Raw genomic sequence first — 25,621 nt, 5'->3', positions numbered from 1 at the left:
GCTAGCCTACTATAGCATTTTATTTTGTGAAAATTTATAGATAAAGAAGTTCACACTGAAAGAGAAGTGATCTTGCTCTCATAGACGTGCCAGGGTATATCTGCAGCTAAACTGAATAAAAGCAGAATGAACTGATGAAATGTTAAAAAAAAACCACAATAAATCTAATTTATGAATGATGCGGTGCTAATTGACATATAATTTATTACAGTACAGAAACTATAAAGTATATTTTCTACCTTATTCTGTGAAGAAAATTAAAATAATTGCTAATTAAATGTAGCCCAGTATATAAAACAAACATAAAATTGCCATTAGGAAAACAATACTGATTACAAATGATTGATTATTGTCCAGCATTGTATTTGATTTCTTACAGCTCATTAAAAGTAATAAAAAAAGAAGAGAATTCCTTGTTAAAAAAAAAAAAAAAATTATAATAATTATGATTTTCTGAAGTTGCTTTGTAATGATTTGTATTGTAAAAAGCGCTATACAAGTAAACTTTAATTTAATTTAATTTAATGATAATACATAGGCTAAATTTTTTAAAATCTTGGCTTACATACATTTTTACGTATGCCATGTCGCATCATTAAACCAGGATTTAACAATGTAATGTTTTTCTTTTTTTTTTTCTAACCTATGGTTCTCTAACCATAAAGGCTACTGTAATTTGCCCCCTGACTAAGCATTTAAAGAATTTAGGGGAAACATTTAAATAATCCTGTGAATGCACTTAAAGAATACAGAATCAAATCGTTATAATCGAATCGAATCGAATTTAATTGTGAATCGAATTTAATTGAATCATTTGCAAAAAATTATTCATGAAACAAATCGAAAACCTATGAATTGTGAATCGATTCAAATCAAATCGCTGACTTCCCAAAGATTCACAGTCCTACTTGACTTAAATATATGTCAAACTGAAGGATGATGGGAAGAATCAGTGAATTGGCTGATTGAAATGAACTGTCCACATTAATCAATAGACAAATATGAATCAGTTTTCCCAGTGCTACCTGAGAGAGAGAGGCATTTTAGGTGTGTATTGTGTTTGATCAATGCTAACCTGTGCACAATATAGTGTCATGGTACATTTAACTATTTGTCCTGCTACGGTTATTGTTGGAAAAGTTGCTTCTTAATGCTTAGCATTATTCTGAATGTAGCTGAGCTACTGTTACTAACTTGAAAATCTATATAGTGACGTTAAAAGCATTGCTACTTTTCGTTAGCTAGTGTGTTACCTTTTGTATGAGCTCCTCCTCATGCAGCAGCAGTAGTTTGGTGATGTTATATTGCTGTTCCAGCACCAGTGCGAAATGCTCAATACACCGAATAGACAGCTTGTCTTTCAGAGTCAACACGATATCCTGCACACAGAGACAACTTTATTACACTCTCAAAAATAAAGCTTTCAGAATAGGGTTTGAGCAGCAATGCCATAGAAGAGGTTCAAAAGAGAGCCTTTCAGTGAACAGTTCCTAAACAAGTTAAGAACAGTTTAATGATCCAAAGAACCCTTCCCACTGTAAAGAGCTTTCTGTGTAATGGAAAGGTTTCATGGATCTTAAATCACAGATACTAATAATGAAGCTTTATTTTGTAGTGTATACATCCACGCAAAGTCATTTTGGATTTCGGAGGTTAATGAAACAAACATAGATGTCTTATAAAATAAAGAAAAAAGGGGTCTTTTTAGGTTAATATCTATAGATATATTCATCTTTTCACAAAAATAAATGTAGGATCAAGCAATAACTGATAGATTTCCTGCAGTATCACTAGACCCCACAGTACAGAAGTTAAAGCCAAAGTTGATATAGAGTATAGAAAAGAAAAACAGCAATCTAAAACCTTGACAGTGGTGGTCTTGTTAAATTTGAAGGCTTTGGTCTGGCCGTTCTCCAGGTACACCTTCAAAACGTTGGGCAGGAAGAGAAGAGAGTTTCCCTGGAAACAGTCAATGAAACGTGGATGAAAACAAATATACCAACAACAAATCTATTATCAAGCAATTCTGCTTGTGTTCATGGCCAGATAGTACATAGTGCACATGGCTTTACCTGAGTGTGTCCGTTGACGACCACCTCTTCTGCAAAGCGCACTTTAACGGGGTTTCTTCTCAGGCGAGCTCTCTTCTCTGCTGTTATGAATGAAGACTTAGGATTCTGAAGGCAAAAAAACAAACATTTCTTTATATTCTGAGCTGGACAATGACATTCTGGTGTTCTGTAGGATTGCTCATGGCTGAAATTTAAAGGGATAGTTCAACCAAAAATGAAAATTCTGTCATTAATTACTCACCCTCGTGCCGTTCCAAACCCGTAAGACCTTCGTTCAGCTTCGGAACACAAATTAAGATACTTTTGATGAAATTCGAGATCTTTCTGACACTACATTCAAGACCCAGAAACATAATAAAGACATTGTTAAAATAGTCCATGTGACATCAGTGGTTCAACCATAATTTTACGAAGCTACAGTAATACATTTGTGCGCAAAGAAAACAAAAATACGACTGTAGTCAACATTTTCTTCTCTTTCATGTCAGTCTTGTGCATTCACAAGAGTACCAGGATGCAAGCATGTGGTGCTGCAGATGCAGGAGCCATCAAGACTGACACAGACGAGGAAGAAATTGTTTAAGAAATTTTAGTTTTCTTTGCACATAAAAAGTATGCTCCCAGCCTTATAAAATTAATGTTGAACCACTGATGTCACATGGACTATTTTTAATGTCCTTACTGCCTTTCTAGGCCTTGAAGGTGTCAGTATGGTTGCTGGTTATGGGGGATCAGAGAGCTCTCGGATTTCATCTAAAATATTTTTATTTGTGTTCTTAAGATTAACAAAGTGTAACGGGAGAAGCCAATGACAGACACAGTGGGTGCCTCGGAGAGGCTTTTATTAACAGAAAATAAATTAAGAGATGGGACAAAAGTGGCCAAAGGGTAAGAGTGTCCAAAATAAATGGGATCTGGTGTCCTCGTCGTGCTGCGGGGTTTGTGTGGGTAAGACAGTGTTCAGGAGGAAGGGTCAAGGTAAGAGGCGTCCTTCATCCTTCTCGTCGGCCGTGGTGCGTGCAGGGGATGGACGGCCCGGCATCCTGGCCCGTCGGCCGTGTAAACAGATGAGGTTCTGGTGTGGATCGCGGGTCCGACGGCTCATGTCTCTGGAGGTGCGGAAATCCCTCAACGCATCCTTCCTGGACACCAGTGTGCATGCACGGGAATGAGACCGGTCTCTCGAGGAAAGGCGTGTTGGGCTTTTAAACAGCGGCGGTGATGAGGCTCCATTCACATCAGGTGTGCCCCATCACACGCCTCCAGCACTGACTTATCCAGCGCCCCTCCTCTCACACACACCCACTCCAGTCGGGAGCCTGGTGAAGGGCGGCAATTTAAGATGGGTGCCGATGATAATCAGGGAGGAGGCAGCTGACTTGTCACAAAAGGTCTTATAGGTTTGGAACAACATGAGGGTTAGTAATGAATGACAGAATTTTGGGGTGAACTAACCCTTTCAGACGTTTCATAACTAAAGATTTTTGTTTATCACTGTGAAGCTGCTATATAAAAGATGTGACTCAAATAGACTTGTGCTGGTGAAAGAAAATCTGTAGAAAATCAAGAACCATTAATATAACAACCCCATCGGTTTCAACTGGAAAAGAAACCCAGATTTGATTAAAAACGAGTTCTTGATTCCCAACCCTACCACCACCTGACTCAACATCAACAAATTGCAAGAAGACTCTTAAGTACACACCGCCATATTTCTGAGGATTGTCATGGTTACAGATTCCTGGCAATCCCTGATGGCAGAGCACAAAACATGAAAAAAAGGCATTGTTAACAAATCAAGCGGGGCAAGCAAGCAATATTAATTTAGTAAAGTTATTTTAGCTGTGTCTCTTTAATCTGTGCAGTCACCTAATCATCTGCTCCGCGTTTTCAGGCGAAATATCTTCTATGGCTTTATTGTTCAGTTTTAGGATCTGATCTCCAGGAAAAAGCTGACCGTCTGCTGGGCCTCCTACAGATAAACACACACACACACACACACATATGCCATATATTAAAATGCAACTCTAGTTTCATGCATTCTGCTTTATATTCTAACAGGAAAAAAGTCTGATCACTGATAAAATGAAGAAAAGCCACATTTATTTAAGTTATGTGCTAGCTTACTGCTTGATTTAGGGGTTTGTTTAAATCACTAACTCTATAAATGAGTAAAAGTTACAGTTACAGTCATGAAAGTTGCATTTTTAATTCATTATTCATGTCACATCTGCTGCTTCTGTGGATAGAGTGTCTGAGTCTGTTTGTCTCTGCACTGCTCTGTTCTGCCATTTACACTCATTTGTCTTTGAGCCAAACTATACACACACACACACACAGTCTGCCCCAACAACATCCCCTTAGGCCCTGATTGCTCTCTGCCTTGCCAGAACCAACCACCAATGGCTGGCAGATCTCTCTCTCTTCTTCCCCTTTCACATAATTATGTGCTGCAGGGCTGTGAGGTTCTCCCTCTGGTCTTTTATCAGCTGTTTCTGCTGCAAAAAGAGAGAAGTCAGCACTGCAGAATGACTGTGTGTGTGTGTGTGTGTGTGTGTGTGTGTAAGAATGCACACATAATAGCTTTGTTGCACGATCCAGTGTGCTGCTGTACACAGCTGCCTTCTAAGGCGACTAGAATGAACCCTTATAAGTGGCTGATTTAGATATAGAACGCTCTGCAAAGGCGGGAAACATTCATTCAGGGATTTATCGCTTGTGATTCATGAGCAGACTCGCTAGAAGACATTAGAGAAAGTTTCAGCAGAGTCTGTGTAACTAGGGCAATGTTGTTGACATGCAATCTCACGCAATCTAGCCTTCCTATGTTCTTCTCTTGATATTTTTTATTCTTTATTATGTTAATCTCCTAATGTGAAGACAGTTATTTGTACAAATCTGGGATGCCATTGATTCAACGAATGACAGCATCAACTCACAACTTATTCAGACAGAGCTTGATGTTGGCGTGTTGCTAAGAAAACAATTCTGTACCGTAATATAAAAGTTTAGAGGGTTGCTGATATTACTTGCTACTAAAACAGTTCAGGTCTTTGTATTGAACTTGGTATCAGTTATAAACAGTTATGAACTGGAATCTTAGGAAAGCTTCGATCTTGCCAACTTGATTATTGTGACGTCATTTCCAAAACAGTAATGACTTCAGTTAAAAGGAAAAAAAACCTCTACATACATTTCTGCTAAATGACATTTTTAATTTGTTAACTGGTGCTCTCTATTTGTTCTTATTCTATTATTCTATTTGTAATATTTTATAAATATAAAAGTATTTATGTAGTATTTTTAATCAGTACAATTTATCTTTCAATAATATGTATATTCAGCAAGATGCATTAAATTAATGCAGTAATATTTTGATATTGTCATTGTGATTATCATTGTTTCCACACAAACATATGAAGCAGCACAACTGTTTTCAACATTAATATTATAAATAATGTTTCTTGAGCAGCAAATCACTTTATTAGAATGATTTTTTTTAAGAATCACGTGAAACTGGTGTAATGATGATAAACATTCAGCTAAAAAATTAGCTTGTGTCAGTGTGTGTTTTTGTTTGAGAGACAGATATTGAGTGTGAAGGAGCTTGTGCACCTGCATCATAATGAATTAAATAAATGACAGAGGCAGGTGGCCTCCTCACACACACCAGCTCAAGTGTCACGTCCTTTCTCACAGTTTCACCATCTCTGTCAAAGCAGCACAGAGGGTGGAAATTCAGTCTGATGCAGAGATTTCTAGACACAAGCGTCCAGGGGAGAAGCTGATAAATCAGAGTTCTTTTTCAGGATAAACATCTGAGAAGCAGGACGGTGCTTTCAGACGTCTCCATTTAATCTTACTGGTGTCTGAGAAATATAAGAGATCTTAACAGGTGTTGTTATTTTCCTCTGAGCACATTTTCTCGAGCACAGCCAGGAGAGTATCCAAACCCGGCTTAATTAAGATCATAATCTGTGTTTAAAAACAACCTGCTCTAGCGCATCCCCCAAGCCAAACTCCACGAGAAGTGTGTGTGTCTGTGTGTGTGTGTACCTGGAGTGACGTCCCTGACCAGCAGGGGGTGCTGTGATGAGAGAGTGAATCCATGGGAGTCCAGGACCGTGTCTCTGATCACCTCCACTGTCACCTTCACAGGGAAGTTCTGCTGGCCCGAATCCCCGGAGCGCGACCTCCTGCCTCCTAAAATACGCTCCCTTTCAGGGACAGAGCAAGCACAGAATCAAACTTTTGATCATTTTAATGACGCCTTGGTGAATAAAAGTATTATAATCTTACTGATCCCAAACTTTTGAACAGTAGTGTACATTTTATTTTTGAATATTTATATTTAGCCTTATAAAATTGATATTTCAGGTCCTAGATTCTGATTGGTTGAGCTGCGTTCAAAGCTGTTTTGAGTTACACTACTAACATACACCTTTGTTTACGTCTGTGTGTTGTTCAGCAACCACTTTGTTGGAACCACAACGGTTTATTTGCTCTGTTTTAATCTGTGAAACCTTACTATGTATATGGAATTAGCATTTTATAAAAGCAATGAGCCCCATGAAGTGTGGTTTACAGGCAAATTATAACAGTTACGGGGGTTTTAGGCACTCCACGTCGTGGCTAACAACGCCCCTAAGCACCACGGCTTCATGGGGCTTATTGCTTTTATTTTATAACACTTGTGTTGTGAAAAAAATAATTTACTTAATTTGGTGCTATATTATCACCAAATGTGGGATTCAATCTTTTAGTCAACTTGTTTTTTTTAGTCAGCCCTGGTTTTGTATTTCTTTTTGGAACTGATTTACAGTAGGCCTCGCGATCTGAGCTTATGCACATCAGTAAATTTGAGTGAAAAATAAATCGTTTTGTCAATACTCACTCCAAAATTGAAGTGCTTAAGCTCAAAGCGGTGAGGCCTATGATCAGTCAGTTCCAGAAAGAAATATAAAACCTGTGCTAATTGAGAATAAACAATAGGGGGATACCTAACCTATATTTAAAAAATAATAATAATATAATCACAGAAAGTACAAAATCTATCCTCCAATGTGATAACACTAACTAGCATTTTCTTGAACAGAAAATCCTAAAATAATTAACTACAGAGCTAATTAAACTACTGAGGATTTTCTCTAAAAATATCACATTGAAACCACATGAAATGACGTCACTGTATGCCGACAGACTCTAAAACACATGGCGATGATAATTGCCTGATGAACGTGTGGTTGCATGGCAGGAGACGACTGTGTTTATACCAGCGGGTGAAAGACAAATGAACTACAAGCCTACAGCAGATGGAAGTACGAGAAAATCTCAAAAGCAGTTCTCATGAGAAAACAAGGAATTATTTGCCATCTAAACATTTATGCAGATACAGATATCAAGTGAAGTGTTTTCTGAAGAAAAAGAGCCCACAAACAACAACTCTAAGTACACCACTCAACAAACGCTGGATCTTGCGAGCTTCACAAAGCTGGAATTTATGGTAGGGCCCATCTGGAAACCAAGGCCAATATCTTATACAGGAACCATAAAACCTTTCACCCTAATTAATGGAAAATGGTTCTATGATCTGACTAGTGTTCTTTCCCTATATCTGTATGGGTTTGGAGAAAACCAAAAGATGGCTTCAACCCACACAGTCTCTGTTAAACACATGGGAGATCCGTCATGGTTGGGAAGGACTGGTTTGGTGGTTGCTCTGTGTGTTGTTCACAGTCCATGTGACATTGCAGCATCAAAGTGTGCACTACATCAAAAGATGACTACAAAGGCTGAGAGCACCAACTGGGACAGATCCTAAGTCAACCGACTTCCGTGGCTACATCTAAACATCATTAGATCTGCCTGTGATGTTCTGGAGCTCCAAATGTGAAGGGCGTTTTCACTTTTGCTGTCCTTCAAAAAATGCATTTCTGCTCTGATTTTAATATTATGTGTGTGTGTGTGTGTGTGTGAGGTTACTCCACCTGCTGAGAGAGCCTCGAGAACGGCGCAGCCATTTCCCCACCACCTGCTCCACCCGACCGACTCTCCCTGGAGATCGACTTCTGCTTCTCTCTCGCTCCTCCATCTAACTGAGAGATAGAGACACAGACAGAGAAATGAGCGGAAAGAGAATACGGTTGACGCTCATACAGTGACTTTTTTTGCATATGGTTTGTGGCATGCTGTCCATGTTGATTAGCTTTATTAGTCATAATTTTAATGTACTCCTAATATGATTTTTTAATGTTTTTGAAAGAAGTTTCTTATTCTCACCAAGGCTGCATTTATTTACTGATACACTTTTATCAGGATTTTTAGAGGGATAGAAAGCCCAAAAGAACAGCATTTATTTGAAACTGAATTCTTTTGTAACAATACAAATGTCTTTTCTCTCACTTTGTTGGATTCTTGCTCTTCTACTAAGTATTGCTGACACCATCTTGCACTACAATTTTTTTGTCCAATCAAATGCTCTCTGGAATGGGAATGCTCCTCCCTCTTATACCACCTGCGTCTGACAAGTACAAGTTACATCTCTGAGATATATTCTAAAGACTACTGAGTATTAAAAATAGGGACAAGCCTTGTTGCAAAAGGAAATACATCAACACAGGAAAGAAAACTCATCAATGGTTTTTGCAGAGCCAACATGAAATGGCATTCACAATCCATTTTACATCTATAAATGAGTCGAATCCATTTAATTCAATTTCAGATGCAGCTTATTCCATCCTTCTTAATTCATATCCTCCTCTCAACACACTCTCTCTCACTCTGTCCTGTGTGTGTGCAGGGTTTAATATATGCTAATAGCAGCGGCACAGTCATGAGGTGACACCAGGCCTGGCATTTAGAGGACAATCAGCAGACAAGATATCACATGCATAATAACATCAGCCTTCTACAGATGATAGAAACACACACTGCACCTATTCAGTCTGTTTAAATACCTGCACGACTTCTTTCACTCCTCTGGACATGTGCAGCTACAAACACACGTGCATCTCTCTGTTTCAGGCCCACACTGTTGTAAGTGTGTGTTATCTCTGCTGTCAGATGCAAGGGAGCCCTAGTCCTTACACACTTACTCAATCACTCACAAACCACAACTTCTCTAAACCACCCTCTGAACGCCTGATCAATATGCACAGTTTTCATCATGCTCAGAATAATCGGCCTGATTATGCACTGATTTGCTGGTTGCACTGCATGCTGAAGAGGGTCATGTGACCTTTTACCTTTGCTCTATGAGATTGCATTCAGTCTAAATCCTGATGTCTATGAGGTTTGGTCAGTATAATGAAATGACATTTACAAGAATGCTATGAAATGCGTGTCATTCACAAGCAACACTAAGAGTATTAATCAACAAAACCTGAAGGCCAGCATCCTTTAGCTAAGCTATATGTTGATCATTAAAACTTAAATAACCTGCTCAGCAAGATTCACTTCAAACAAACCGTTTTATCATTTCAGTAATTAATAATAAACAAGTGTGCTACTTTATAGATTAGTGTTCTGACACTTTTCATAATCCAACATAATCCAACAATGTGTGATATCAAGCTTGTGTAACTAGGCAGTGTTGTTAATGATTACTATTAAAACAATTAAATTAAAAATAAATAAATGTAAAAAAATAATCATTAATTTATATAAGGATTAAATAAAATAAATTGGAATAATTCTATATATTTTTTAAATTAGAAAAAATGTAAATAAAACAAATTACTAATATATCAAACAGTAATACATTATAATGCCATATATGTATGTATGTATACTTTGCCGTTTAAAGGTTGGGGATCAGTAAGAAATAAAAGTGGAAGAAAAAAACTGTAATTTTATGAAATATTATTGCAATTTAAAATAAGAGTTTTGTATTTTAATATAAAATATAATTTATTCCCGTCAAGCAAAGCTGAATTTCCAGCATCATTACTCCATTCTCTTCTGTGTCCCATGATCCTTCAGAAATCATTCTAATGTGCTGATATATTTTCAATGTTGGAAACATTGTAACATAATAGTTTTTGGGTCCTGTGGTACTTTTCAGGATTCTTTAAAAAATATCAAGTAAAAAAAACAGTGTATTTGTAATGTTTAGACTTAAATGAACTGAAACCTTTAACAGTATAAAACTACTGTAATATCAAAACAACACTGTAGCTAGATGCATTTATATTCACATTCTTACAATCTTCACAGACAAAATAAGAAATAAGAAAGAGCTCATTCATATGACTGACAAAAGAACAGATCAGACCATTTTATATTTGCTACGTATTTTTCGGACTATAAGTCGCACCTGAGTATAAGTCGCATCAATCCAAAAATACGTCATGACGAGGAAAAAAAACATATATATAAGTTGCACTGGACTATAAGCATAGACAGTAAAAGAAATGGACACAGCGACCCCATTGGAACTCAACTGAGACAAGTGAAGCCCATTTTTAGCTATTTTTAGCACTTACGCCTCAGATGTAAAGTTATTTGCTGTCAAAGTGACGCCAAAATGAATGGGAGTCAATGGGATGCTGAGGCAAGTGAAGTTCTGCTACAAGATGGCGGCACGCGGCCGACTTCAACTTCTGGTCGACTTCCTTGACGCCTGACTATAAGTCGCATTTATTTAGAACCAAGAACCAAGAGAAAACATTACCGTCTACAGCGGCAAGAGGACGCTCTATGTTTCCAGTGTAGACTACAGGAGCACTGAGCAACATAGAGCGACCTCTCGCCGCTGTAGATGGTAATGTTTTCTCTTGGTTAATTTCTCTCGGTTCATGTCAAATTCATTTTGATAAATAAGTCGCACCTGACTATAAGTCACAGGACCAGCCAAACTATGAAAAAAAGTGTGACTTATAGTCCGGAAAATACGGTATGTATACAGAACAATAATCAAAATCCAGCATTTTTGGCCTTTGAATACAGCTTCGACTATTACTTGAAGCTGCCTGAATACTAGAATTGAACAGATGAAATCAACGTTTCCAATTCATCTTCTAAATAAATTTCCATTGTTTTTAGTAAACACCATTCAGATTACTCTAAACAGAGTAGTTTGCAGTTTCTATTGTTTTGGGGCATTTTTACTGGGTTGTTATGCAGCTGCTAAGTTGTTCTGATTGGTTTGAAAACTCTGATCACTTAGTAAAGTAGCAGCACATTTTTCCTCGCACGTGAGTTGAGGAGTCATTTACGTCTGGAGCAGAAATGCTGTGGTGTGAGTTACACACTTGAGTTTAATAGTTAGGATTACAGGACATATGATATGAGCAACAATAAGTGTAATGCTCCATTCACAACATCCACGATCTAATGGATCAAATTAAGCCCTGACCTACTGTATATTCCAAAAAGAATCATTCTGAATATTCAAATGCTGCTTCATGCTGTCTGTAAATTGGAAATGCATGTAAACCCAGTTCAGATGACCTCTTGACCTCCAAGGCTCCTCGAGTGCATCTAGATTTGCGGCTTTCGTGGTACTGTGACAAACTGGATTAATCCAGCATGCAATCAGAGCGCTGAACATGTGCGTGTGTGTGAGGTATTAGTGGATTAGTACGCCCACCTAGCAAGGGTGTCATTTAGTCACTCGTTTTAATCCGGATTGATCCAGATCTGCAGATCCGAGACGGGCAGCTGCACTGCACTTATGTGTTAAGCAGGAGATACTATTGATATTTCATAGCTCACAGCAAAAGTAATTGGATGAGAGTAAAATGACTGCAGATAATAAAACAGTAAGGTTTTATGTAAAGAATTTCTTATGCAGCTGTGTGTGTGTGTGTGTGTGTGTGTATGTGTGTGTGTGTGTGTGTGTGCTGAGTCAGGTAAGAGCCGTTGCCCTTGTGGAGTCATGAAGATGTCTGCAGTGACAGTTTCAACTCCTGTTCATCCATAAAAACACGAGGTCTCTTCTCTCTCCACCTGCATTTTTGCATCTTCTGCAAGACTCAGATCAAACACACACAGCTCTCGGTTTCTGTCCGAGACTACTGTATGTGGAACATCTACACTTGTGTATTGATTTTTAATAAAGTCATACTGCAAAAGGTTCTTCCTATAGTATATTCACACTGGAGAAAGCTCTCAAAGCAAAAAGCTACCAAATTGAATCTACAGTATTATATATTAATATAGTTTGTCTTGACTGCCTTCCGTACTAGTTGTTGTAAAACAAGAGGAAATGTTGGAAATCAGTTTTTTCTTTATGTGTTCTTGGTTAAATCCATTTTGATAATAGTATTTAGGAAGTTTGCATTACAAAATATAACAATGTTAACAATTTGATGTAATCTTATTAAATATTAAATAACATTAGTCAACATTCCAGTGTATATCAGTTTATTCAGGAAGAGTCTGCTTTCTTAACTTTTAGCCAATAATTTTTCCACCATTTTTTAAGTAAACTGAACTTGTTAGACTTTAAGGTGTAGGTTAATGTCCCACACTTTTTTCAAATCAAGTCACAGTAATAAACAGGAACAGTGATAATTTAGTAAAATTCATCAATTATGAAACAACTTCAATTGCAGATATAAAGCAGCTCTACAGAAGACAATTTAGTTCAGTCTTGTTTAAATAGTTTAAAGTTGAGCATAACTAGAAAACTGCAGATTATTTCACAGACATAACTTGAAATATAATTTGCATGCCACTAAGAGCATCGAATGAAACTTTAGAGTATCTCGCAAATATCTAATAGACAAACCTTTCAAACTGGCAATTTCAACTTGTTCTTACCACTTTTTTGTATAATACGCATCAGCAGAAGGGCTTCGAGTGGTTTATCTAAAGCTAAGACTAGACACTTCTCGGCCAATACTTCATGCTGAAAGAAGACAGGCTCTATGACACTACATTCAGCTTCAGTATTTCATTTGGTTCCTTTGAGAGCTGCTGTAATGACACTGCAGTCATCAGCCTGCGGCGGTCCAGTAAAAGCTCAGATTTAGACACTCACACTCGCACTCAGCTGCTCCCGTTCACAATCACTCAGCACTCCTGTTAGGCTAAGTGATTTCTGCCCAATTCATTCTGTCATTCTCTGACTAATACTGCACAGTTCAGTCAAAATCACTAGCTGTCGCGCTCAAACTCAATTAATAGTGTCTTAATGCAGCATTACTACACTCTCGCTCTTACACACTTACTAAGGTGCTTCACGATGCCACAAAAAATACCTTTTTGTCTAAATGGTTCCATAAAGAACCTTTGACATCTGAGGAACCTTTCTGTTTCACAAAAGTTTCTTTGTGGTGAAAGAAGGTTCTCCAGATTATAAAAAGGTAAGAAAGAGATGGTTCTTTGAAGAACATTTGACTGAATGACTCCTTGTGAAATCATAAATGGTTCTTCTATGGCATTGAGTGTAGAGTCTTTTAAACTTATGCTCAAATAACTTCCCACTATTCTGCACACTACTAGTGTGTACTATTTTTTTTTTTTTTATACAATGGTTTAAAATTTATGTACGTGTTGTTTTTTGACATATAGGGTCAGCCATCTTATTTTGTTTTATAGGCCATGGTTCAGGAAGAGCAATATTTTATTCTCTCAAACTTGGCCTGTAATGAAGAGAATGACAATAAACATAACTTGACTTTTGTACAGTCTGGCCCCATGACTGCAGTTTCAGCAGCGTCGGTTGCCAGGTTTTTGATAGTCTCTTTGCTTCAATATATCACCAAAAAGGGCCAAGATGTCTCTTTTGAAACAAAAAAAGAAAATATTTCATTTTTGTAAGCGATGACTGCTTGCGATCATCCCTCAAAAATGAATTTACAGAAATACATTTAGACATGGTTCTGGTTCCTTAATGATTTGTTAAAGATTATTTCATGTCATGTATCATCCATTTTGCATTATACAAAAGTTTTCAAATTCATAGCATTCATTAAAAATGAACCTACATTATAAAACTGACACAAGATCTGTTTTTGTCGCTATAACTTCATTGCTGGACTAAAGAGACTGACATGGATGATGCTAAATCATAGTCTTGGAATTGCTGTAGCGCTGTCCATCAAAGCACTTGGCACATCATGATGCTCACAATAAGCAACATCTTACTGTTATTCATCTATAATCAGAGCTATAAGTCATCCTAACAGCTACTAGGCGTACAGCCACAGGATCTCCACTGCATCTGACCGTGTGGTCCAGATCGCACCGGAAAGCTGCTCTCAGCTCCGAACCACCTCAAAGCATCTATTAATGCTGCCTACAGTAACTCTACACCCTCCCTCCTTCCCTCCCATGTCTGTCCCAACCCCCATCTCCTCCAGCACTTAAGCAGACGCCTATAATAAGCACCATGCACGCTCTTAAAGAAGACCGCTTGATGTCTCGCTCACACTTCCTCTCCATCCCGTTCTAAATGCAGGATCCATTACAGAAAGAATCACTTTTAATATGTAACCGTAACCCGTGTACTCAGTCACTAGGTCAAATATCCGAGGCTCTTCACCAATGCAGGAATGACTCTAGATGATAATCTGCTAGAGGACATTCTCCATTAGTATTTATTATACTTGCTTGAGTGCTTCACATTGCTGGTTGAATGCACTGGCCATCAACAGTCATGCAATGTGACTGTGACCCACTGCACTGTGAGGCTGACCTAAATGTAAACTGATGCGATGACAACCAACTTTCCTTATTTCTTTAATGTCACAATGATTTCACCTATCCCATGCAGTGTTATTCTAGTGTTATTTATATCAGATTGGCAGCTATAAGGGAACTTACAGGGAACTTACATTTCCAGTTCCATAGCTAACAGATAGCACTCTAGTCATAGTCTAGTCACTACTTTTATGGTGCATTTATGTCCTTTTAGGAGCAAAAGTGACCTCCTGCTTGCTTTCAATGTAGGGAAAATAGCATGTGAACATCATAAGCATTAAAGCCAATTATACCTGACTTTTCCATTTTTAGATGAAGTATTCCTTTAACATGAACTACCTGTTTTCGTAGTGCACGGAAAATCAAACAGGTATGGTTTTCATTCATTCAGATTCACAATAGAAGCCACAGCAGCTCGAATCTATGACCGAATGGAAGCTAAGTATCTTCAGATACATAACTCCCTGGGTGTTTCTAATAGAAAATATGCTTTCTGTCACAACTGGATGCATCCATTTGTTACACTTGCATCTTTTACAGCAGACTAGCTTAAAGAAATGTAGCTCACCTGGGTGTGGCTTGTGTCCGAACAGCTCCAGAATCCAGAAATCTCAGCGTGTGATTGGATGTCACATCTCTCTTGTGTGGACTGGTTGAGAGGTGGCGGAAACGGGCCCTCACGACCATCAGGACCAATGAGAACTGATCTGATAGAGGTACAAGCATATTCATAATTAGAGTCGGAAATATATGTCCTACAATGTAACATACCGTATTTTCCGGACTATAAGTCACACTTTTTTTTCCGTAGTTTGGCTGGTCCTGCGACTTATAGTCAGGTGTGACTTATTTATCAAAATTAATTTGACATGAACCGAGAGAAAAAAACCAAGAGAAAACATTATCGTCTACAGCCGCAAGAGGGCGCTGTGCTCCTGTAGCCTACACTGAAAACACAAAGCGCGGCTGTAGACGGTAATGTTTTCTCTTGGTTCTTGGTTCTAAATAAGTGCGACTTATAGTCCAGTGCGACTTATATGTTTTTTTCCTCGTCATGACGTATTTTTGTACTGATGCGACTTATACTCAGGTGCAACTTACAGTCCGAAAAATACGGTATATTACTTACTATATTAGCTTATGTTCATACTTGTATTATGATTACAACTGGGCAACACCCTGAATAATAATAATGATTCTGTCACTGAAAAATGTATTAATTAGGTTTTTTTTTGCCAAATACTTAAGATAGTATTGTTAGTTAGTGTCTCTGATTAATAAGTGGCATGAGAAGCTGCAGTCCGTAAATTTTGCCTCTTTGTCACCATCTCTGTTTGAAACCTGCAATTGCAGTTATTTGCAGAATTACCTTTCCCGCTTGAGTTGTGCACGGCTCCAGCGCGGATAACCTACTAGCCAGGACAACTTCTTTATGTTTACACATACAGACGTGTTATGACGTGCAGCATGCTCAAATTAGAAAACATAATTTTCTTCTTAATAGAAAACGTTATTATAAGCGAACCGTTGTGAGTCAGGCTAAAGTAAGGCAGTAGTTTTGAACACTGGCTGGTTATGTACTTCCTCAGAAATTGATTAGTATAATTTTTGACCAAAAAAAGTTACGTAATAATCAGTTAAAACTTTACACTTCAATGAATCAGTTCCAAACTCTGAATGAACAATTAATTTACGTTATTGCTCAAAATGATTCCATGTGGCATTTTTCATGTTAAAATGGTTTAGTTAAACTATATGCAATGCTGTTTATTATTGTATAATGTAATATTGGTGCATTTAAATGAAAACATGGTTCTTGATTGGGGGAAGAAGAAACAACAACATTTAGGCCATTTCAGTGCAAACATTGAGACACACGCTCCTATACTATCTGAAATACAAAAGACAGACTTTTTGACTGTGTGTAACTGCACACCTGGCCCCGCATCAGAATCAGCAAATAAATCTGCATTTCTGCACTAATCCTGATAGATTAATCTATTTTCTGTGCTGAGCCTCACTGCGGTAATGTGCAATGCTTGTCCATCTAGCACGCTTTATTAACATTTCAGAGTGTGTAGCTCTGTGACTTTCAGTTCAGTGCACATGAAATCATGCGATGGCGGCAGTCATGCAACAGTCACGAGAGCCGTCCTCAGGCTGCGTCTCTCTAGGTTTGTGTCACATACATTGGGCTCTTTCATCTTATAGCATCTGCAGGACTTTGACCCCTGGATGGGATTTCCATTTCTCAATGTCCCTGTACTGCAGCCCTTGTGGAGTTGAGGTCCAGCCTTTCAATGCTTGCCCTCTTTAGCATGCCATGCTGCTGGGTAACTAGCTCGTATGCCGACTGCAGGACTCATGAAAAATGAATTCCAATAATGCAGCTACTGTACAATGTATCAAACGGTACTCAAATTTGCCAACACTGAAAAAGTTGCTTCAAAAAGCTTTTCACTAAGAAACTGCTAGTAAATTTCAATTTTGAAATGAAACATGAAGTACACTGAAATATTATTATTTAATATTAGCTATAACATCTGGATTACATTTGTCAAGATTATTATAGTTTTGCATCTTGTTTATTTATTTACTTTAAAATGAAACCACTATTTTTATCTTCTTTACAGTTTTTTTGTTCATTTTGTGTTCATTGTTTTCTTCGAATATATAAAAAAACTACAATAATAACTCTGACTAGGTTTCCATTTCTTAATGCAAATTGCCATTTGCAACCTATACTGTATATGAGAAACATGTTTCTTGATTTATGGAGAAATTAAGTCAAAACACAAAGTGATGTCTGCGAAATGGAAATCTATTTCAGAAGACGACAAATTATGAAGAAATATCCTTCTTTTGAATAACAAATAATTAACAGTTAGACCATCTAGACCTTTATACGAAACAAATGATACCTCTATAAAAAATCAATGAGACCATCATGTGTGCAACATCTGCGGTTTTCTTCTTCGTGGACAGAATAAAATAATTCCTGCTCAGCAACAAATTTGTCAAGAAGCAGTCAGTGAGAAATGGGCAAATAAAAAGACCTGGCATGAGTCTGACATGTGGTCCTCAACACCATGTTGCAAGATTTGCCTCAACAGCCTGGCTCTCTAAAGAATATGCTATTTTTAAACCCATTGAATAGCATAACACTTTTTTCAATCGCCCCACAGAAACAACATCTCTTTGCTTTCCAAGAATACACTGGTGGAAATGTGCAAACTGTATTGGTGTCTTCAGGATCATTTGATTGCTCAGACACAAACAGTTCCCGGGGAATCGATAGCGATCGTGTCTGCGCAATGGAAAGTTTGTCCCCTATCCTATCTGACTGGGACAGAAATGGATGTTTGCTTGTGACTCTGACCTTTACAGCTCTCATTAAACTGCTCCTACAGCAGTCGAAGAAAAGGGCTGGAAACGAACATGAACAAAAACCATTGACAATTTGGCATGAATTTTGTAATGCACAGATTATTTTATAGATATGCATGATACTTAAAGTTGTGTGGCTAGTTGACAAATTGTTCCCTGAAAATTGAAGGTAGAATAGTATACAAGAGTGCATTTATAAACACAATGAGGCTGTGAAAGTAACTAGTGAGCAGTACGGGTGACCCTGAATAGTCGAAGATTCACTGCTTTGATAGGAGGAGTCTAGTCTTGCGTAGCCAGACCTTCAGACCTAAGGTCTGGAATACATGACAGCTTTCATTGGCCAAGGCCCACCTATGAGGCCGTTTGACTGACATGTCCAACAAACAATCCCAGTTCGTTTCGTTCAGCGTCACGTTTCGAGGCATGGAAATGTCGCCACAATAACGGACACTCAGACATAGTTAAAAAATTCTATGCCGTGAACTTTAAATATTTCACATGCTTTTGAAAATACAGCATTTAGTTGATCCTGATAATCACTCGTCGTTACAGTTGTAAACATGCCGACTATCTTCTTTCGAGAGGGGGTTTGGCAGCACGGTATCTTTGTTTACAGGTGGAACAATAAATAATGCGACATTCAACCAAAAATTAAACCAATCCGATGACGACTTCGACACTCCTGAAGTGTTTCCACTTTTGTGTCCCATATGCATCAGACGTTTAACCAGCAGTCCATGGGAGTGACGTCTGTGGCTGAGACTAGGAGAAGCCTGATTCGACTACCAATCTTACAGTTGAATATTCGCTGAGGTGTTATGATCATACCATTTTGGCTATATGGGGGTGGTCAATGTCTGGTTTCACATAGAACTACCAGTTTTCTCCCAATAAGTTAATATACAGCCTATTATGATAATGCTGTAAATAAGAATCTGAAAAGAAAGAAGCTTTTAATAAATATTTTTAACATGCGTGAATAAATCCAACCACCTCAAGACAGTTTTAAGTTCTACTTTCCATGATCTTTAATCGACTGGAGCATCTCGGTGGCAGGGATTTAAATGTAAATAACAAAGGAACCAGAATTGCTAACAATGCTAACTTGTTTCTGGGTGGTTTAAAAATGCATGCTCTCTATTGGATTTTTGAAACTTTAATTGTATTTTGCATTGATTATTGAAAGCCCCACAGAATTTGAGAAAGAGTACTGCAACTCCCGCTAAGCAACAAAACACCATTGCAGGTTGCAACTGCATTAAACTATATCAGAACCCAAAACACTCTGTCCATCTCGACACTCTTTCATTGCATTTGTCCTTACTTTCACCCATCTTCCCCTCAGCTGACACAGTCCTGTCTTTCCCCTCCACCAACCACCTCGCTCTCTTTCAGCAGGATTGAAGGATTGCATGGAATCAGGAGGATGATTCTGCGGGCTCTGCCACTGAATGTTCAAATCCAATTTGAACTGAGAACAAGACAAGTAAAAGACAAGGCAAGATTTGGCCAAGATGGGCCGCCCCACAGCAGCCAACAATGGGAGGGACTTAGCAAGAGCTAAACTTGCATCTGTATTGTGTCTGGGTTTAATATTACAGTGGTCAATGTAAATAAAAATTCTGTCATCAATTGCTCATTTCATGGAAAAATAGGATGAGAGATTGTAAAGAATGTCCAAGCCATTGCCGGACATTTCAAGAGTTTCGTTTTTTGTATAAATATTATGACATCAATTATATTGAATTGTATTTAGAGTCACACACTTTCAACGTATTTTACACATCTTGGGCCAGATTTACTAAACAGGGCAAATTAGTGTAAGAGCACAATTCCATAAAAGCGCTGATGGGAGGGGAAAATTTTGTGGGTGATTTACTGACAAGGAACAAAAAAAGAACATAGACGCAACATCTCACTTCCATAATGACCAGCGCAATCTACTAAGATCAGCGCAAATTACAACCAAGAATTAGTTCACCCAAAAATTTAAATTAGTAAGATATGTTCTATAAAATATGCATTTTTTGGATGTTAAATAATGCCACAAATACCAGTGAAGTGACGAACGCAAATCTTAGTAAATCGTGTAAAGTGATTCATTTAAATACTCTCCTCCCATAAATTTACAGATTGAAAGGGAAATTCTTACAAATGCATATTTAATAAGGTGAGTCGCGAAAATAACTTATTTCCCACCGTGTGCCTTAAGTAAATCCTGACAGTAGTTTCTTGGAGCTAACTGATAGTAAATCTGGGCCCTTGTATTTTGTTAACCTTTACAGTATTAATGTTCTTTCAACTTTATCAGAAACTGATATTATTCCAACCACATTTTTTATGTTGAAGGTAGGTAATGCCTCGACTGGCAAAGCAGTCAAACTCTATGCAAAAATGATACAGTAGTTTTGAAAAGTTTTCTTTGTCCCAGCTCTCAAATTACATTTGTTTTGCATATATTCAAACTTGAGACTGAAAACAAATATACGTGCAAGACTTTTAGTAAACGTAACTTGGAGTCTGTTCTGATAACTTAAACTTCAGACTTTTACGGTTTATTTGCCATTTTTGGAGTTTGTCAGAGTACATACTCCAATATACTTGTTCACAGTATATGAAACAGCTGTTCAGAGATTCCTAAAAAAAAAAAAAATGCGTTTGGAGTAACAAGAAGGGAAGTAAATGACTATTCCTTTTAGCCCTTATATTTAACCATTATTCAAACATGTATTTTAGAAACAAGTTCTTATTTAGAAAGAGAAAAAAGACTTTAAGAGGGACATATTGATATAATTCTTGACTGCTTTCCAATAGTAGGTTCGTGCATGAGTAGTTCTGCACACTGAGAGACTCAAAGAAAGAAGCTATTAACCATAGGCCCTCCAGGTCTAAACGCCAATGAATTTAAGACATTCCACAGAGATTTCTAACATTTCACATAGCGCAAATGCAAGTAAATTGTAATGCATCGCGTCCAGCTCTATTGACTGTTCTCTGCTGCATCACATTCCTGAATAACGTGATAAGATGTGGCATATGCTTTTAAAACGAGGGTTCGGTCCCGGGATGGTACTGCACCACTGAGGACTAAAGAAATGCAGCAGACACATTGCAGTTCACAGCTTCAGTCTGTAACTAGGTCAGATGTGTTTCATCCTTTACCCATTAACTAACAGCCAAATAAATGGTTGAGCCCTATTATAATGCTGTTTCCTTTGCTTTGTCTGTGCAGTCAGCAGGTTGTTGTGTGTGTTGAAAATGATTCCACGTTTCCTCTTTAGCTCTAATTAAATCGCCCTTCTCTTCCCCGTTCTGCCTGTCAGAGCCGGCCATTAGCATAATAAAAGAAAGAACCTTTTGAGCAAACTCTCAATTCAATTCCATCGGCGACCGAGGGCTTTCAGCTCCCAGCATGCTGGTAAATCTAGGCACCATTTGGAGATTAATTTTCGACATTTGCACTCGCATCTGGTAATTACAGAATGTAGAGACTTCTGGGGGTCTGTGTCTTGGGACAAAATAAGTTGGTCCTGAAATTTCAAAAATACACTGAAAGTCAGGCTGCTTTTAGTCTGTGTCTTATAGCTTTTGCTAAAAATACACTAAATTAAATTTCTGCAAGAAAAACATCTTGTTTGACAGGATGCACACACAATCAACTAAATTATCTTTAGAATGAAAAGGCCACTCCTTCTAAATTACAAACACCTCCTGATAGCAATAGCCATGTAGCAAAGTATAGTTTCCCCAGGCTGTGACGTAAACTAAAGTAGGTTATTATAATTGACTAAAACTAAATCCATAAAAACCAATTACTTGAAATAAAATACATTTTAATGGATATACAATACAATATATCAAAAAACCTTAAGGTAGAAACTTCAAAACAACATTTTATTTAGTTCACTTGACGTACTAAAATAATTACAACTAAAGCTTTTATATATATATATATATAAAGAAAAAAAACTAAAAATGATAATAATAATAAAAAGACAACAACAAAACAAATTCAATATATTAACAATATTAATACATATGACAAATATAAATAATATACAAATATAATAACATGATACTAAAACACCACAAATGGCTATTAACCTTTAAAAACAAACTCTCACTGTAAGTACTTCACAAAAAGTGGTTCAGATTAGATGTTCATTTAGACACAAATGATCCAATTATGTTGATAAGAGAAGGCCAGAGACCATGAAAGAGGTGAATAATAGGTAGAAAAACCTGTGCATGTTTGTGTGTGTGTGTGTGTGTGTGTGTGTGTGTCATGAAGTAAGAGTGAATTTGGGTCACAGGAGCTTCCTGTATTTCCTGATGTGTAAGTACAGCAGGCCGTTTCTCTGCACTGGAACTACATCATATGTTCTCCATTCATCACCAAGTCATCAGCTGAGCCTTAAGCCACGCAAATTGTTGAGAATACGTAGACACACACACACACACACACACACACCTAGCAGAAAACTTCTCCAACCCAAACAGGTAAACACACACACATGCTAATTCTTGAAATGTGAAACAATATCCCGTAATAGAAAACAGCAGTCATGGTTCAGGGAGCAAAAATGGCAATTTAATTTGCATGACATTACATGTGAAACTTTAAAACAAACCTGCTATGAAACCTGCTTTTTAAGATAAACAGTGGCATTTCCTTCTCTAGATGCCACAAGTCACTGTATTTCAACTTTTTTTTAAATCATGTTTAATTGCCAAATGATACAGTTTTATGTAGTATATTATTTTTTTGATTACTTCAAAATGTATTTTTCTTTTGTCTTTTTGTCGTTGATTTTCAAATATCTGTTTTTTTTTACTTCAAATCAAAGATTGCAATACTGCCATTGTGTTATATTGTTGAATTATACTTTACTAACCATGAAAAATAGCATTGTTTTTTAGATAAATGTACAGTTTCATTTGATTTATTCTTAAAATCAAACCTATTTGATTTAGTAATTTTAAATAGATAAAGTAAATGGATTTAAATAATGCCAGTATCTTTCACCCCTAATTTATCCACGAACCATGACTCAATACTTCATGTTAAATATAATGTAAGTTCACATTAATAATAAAATATACCTATTTAAAAAAAGATTCACAGTTGTGTCCCAACACTTTGTTTTATAAGAAAGCTGTTAGTAGATATCAATCTTAAAATAAAATTATAATAAAACAAATATGTATGTTAAAGTTAAAGTTTTGTCTCTAGATTCAGCATGTACATCACACACACACACCACTAAATAATCATGTTCCTTATTCTCTACACTTCCTACACTAAATAATCATGTTCCTTATTCTCTACACTTCCTCCTGACACAATGCATAATCCTCTGTCTAGTACATTTGGCTGTGGCGTGCGCGCGCACATGGTCGCGTGAGTACATAATTACAATGCACTCCCCATGTAAATGCATGCAAAATAAAGCTATATTACAGGAATAGAGCATAAAATCTAGCGCGGTGTATACGGTGTTCCCAAGCGCTCAAAAACCAGAGAAGGCGAGGGAGAGAAAGAGAAGAGGGTGCCTATGCCACACCTCACTCATTCAGAAACAGCAGTGCTCCCTCTGCCACTGGAAGACATAATCACATGGTCTACGAGATTTACAACTCCACAGAAAATCTTAGTTTATTTCCACAACATATGTGCAGTCTGAGACAAATATAGTCCAGACGCAACGCAAAAGCCACAGTGCGTGCAAGAGCAGCGCCGCGTCAAGAGCGCGTCTCCAAAATAACCTGCGCTCACTGAACAATAGTAAAGACATGAGCGCTTGTCCGAGTCATTAACGCGAATCGATTCTGTCTGACTATTCGTTCATTGAAAACGATTCAGTGACAGGATTTAACATAATTTTATATTAAGCGTAACAGAGCTGCTTGCTTTTTTAACGTTTATCTCAATAAGCAACGTGCTGTTTATTCAAGCTCAAGTCTGATCGTTAAAAATACAAATGTGACAGCTATTTTGTAATATAGCCATAGTTCGCCTAAAATCTGACATACAAACAAGGAAACACTAATTTGGTGTCTTGTGGCTTTTACATAATATAGTCATAATTCATTAAAACCACCATATCGGATAATTAGATTCGCTTCAGACCAATTCATTACAAGGAACCGATTCAAACGAATGATTCTTTTACGAATCACTACAACGCACTCCCATACACACAACCCCTAATCTGCGTTAAGCAATCATGATTAGACTAGTATGACAATCAGACTTAAAAGCAGATTCAATTATTGTTTTGAAAAATTAATAAATATTTTTCACGTCCGACGCGAAACCCACAATGCTCCTCTCAGACTGGCTTGTATTTTCTCGATTCAATGTGTTAAACAGATTTTTTTCTTTTTCAAATCCATTTCATGCCATTTATTTGAGAAATAAGTCGTCATGTGTGGTAATGTAGAAAGCGTAGAACAAATGTTGAATCTTCTATCGGTTCCCCTGTTTAATCTTAATCCGATTTGAATCTCGCTCTCCGTCCGTCCGAACAGCAGTGAGCGCACAAAAGAAATGAATCCAAACCCTAAAAGTAACAACCCTTGACCCTTTAAACATGCTCCACAAACACATGTCCAGTGAATGAACAAGCAGAAGAACAACAGAGACAGCTGCACCCACCTCGTGGTTTGAAAGGACACCGGTCCGGTCCGGGGCTGTGGACCGGTGCGGTCCGGCGATGGAGAGCCAGCACGGGATGAAGGGAGCAGGACCCGGTAGATACAGACGGGACACAGGTGTAGGATGATGTTTGGGCTGTGTATCGGTGCTGGATGCTGTCAGGGTAGGGACCAGCTTAATCCTCCATCTGAACGCAGAGAGCCTCTCTTCGGCCACTGACTCCACCCCTCCCTCATCCCTTTCCAGCGAGGTCCGATTCGCGAAGGAATCGCTGTTTTGAAATGGTTCTTTATTTTGATTCAGTTGAACCGATTCGCAACGCGTTTGTAAATCGCAACTGTTATAAGAGAACATTTCACAATTTGTGATATTTAGCCATATTTAATAAGAAATATAGAAAAATTAATTAATAAATTACATAATTTGCAATCGAACTGAATTACACAAAGAAACTAACAGCACTTTCAAGTAAATTAATATGCCGATTTATTTATTTGATTTATTTTACTTTTTAATTTCAGGATCCACCAACGAAGAAAATTGCATGAACCTAATAGTGTCCAATATGTATATACAGAGATGCAGACAACCAAACAAATCCGAAAAATGTAAACAGATAACATTACGAAAATTAACCATGGTTTTATTATAAATGAAAAAACCTTGCTGTAGTTGAACCATGGTAACCACAAATTATGGTATTTGTAGTAAACTATGGTTATACAAATGGTAGCTTAATCAATTAGCAAAAAATAAAATAAATAATAATAATAATTATTATATATCATACACATTACACTTTAAATACAATAAATTGAGTAAAAAAAATTGCACACTTTGATCTGTCAGAGAG

At 37.4% G+C, this 25,621-nt stretch overlaps 1 protein-coding gene across 2 annotated transcripts in view; it reads right to left on the bottom strand.

Annotated features, from left to right (window-relative positions):
* LOC113113785 (uncharacterized) overlaps window positions 1-25,001 on the bottom strand; it is a 36,582-nt gene extending 11,581 nt beyond the window's left edge. The window contains exons 1-9 of one of the 2 annotated variants that reach the window (XM_026280267.1): window positions 24,769-25,001; window positions 15,289-15,427; window positions 8,060-8,167; window positions 6,129-6,289; window positions 3,942-4,044; window positions 3,778-3,823; window positions 2,073-2,177; window positions 1,864-1,959; window positions 1,254-1,379 (exon numbers count right to left, since the gene is read on the bottom strand). In XM_026280267.1, the coding sequence (XP_026136052.1) occupies window positions 1,254-1,379; window positions 1,864-1,959; window positions 2,073-2,177; window positions 3,778-3,823; window positions 3,942-4,044; window positions 6,129-6,289; window positions 8,060-8,163 (741 nt within the window). In that variant the 5' untranslated portion in view covers window positions 8,164-8,167; window positions 15,289-15,427; window positions 24,769-25,001. Of the gene's footprint in view, window positions 1-1,253; window positions 1,380-1,863; window positions 1,960-2,072; window positions 2,178-3,777; window positions 3,824-3,941; window positions 4,045-6,128; window positions 6,290-8,059; window positions 8,168-9,028; window positions 9,142-15,288; window positions 15,428-24,768 lie in introns of those variants that run through there. The other variant, XM_026280268.1, reaches the window with a different exon arrangement.
* Window positions 25,002-25,621: the final 620 nt, after the last annotated feature.

Source organism: Carassius auratus, chromosome 14 (genome assembly GCF_003368295.1).
Source record: "Carassius auratus strain Wakin chromosome 14, ASM336829v1, whole genome shotgun sequence".
Taxonomy (NCBI): domain Eukaryota; kingdom Metazoa; phylum Chordata; class Actinopteri; order Cypriniformes; family Cyprinidae; genus Carassius; species Carassius auratus.
Note: the sequence above shows the minus strand (reverse complement) of the source record. Positions and strands in the feature narration are given on the sequence as shown.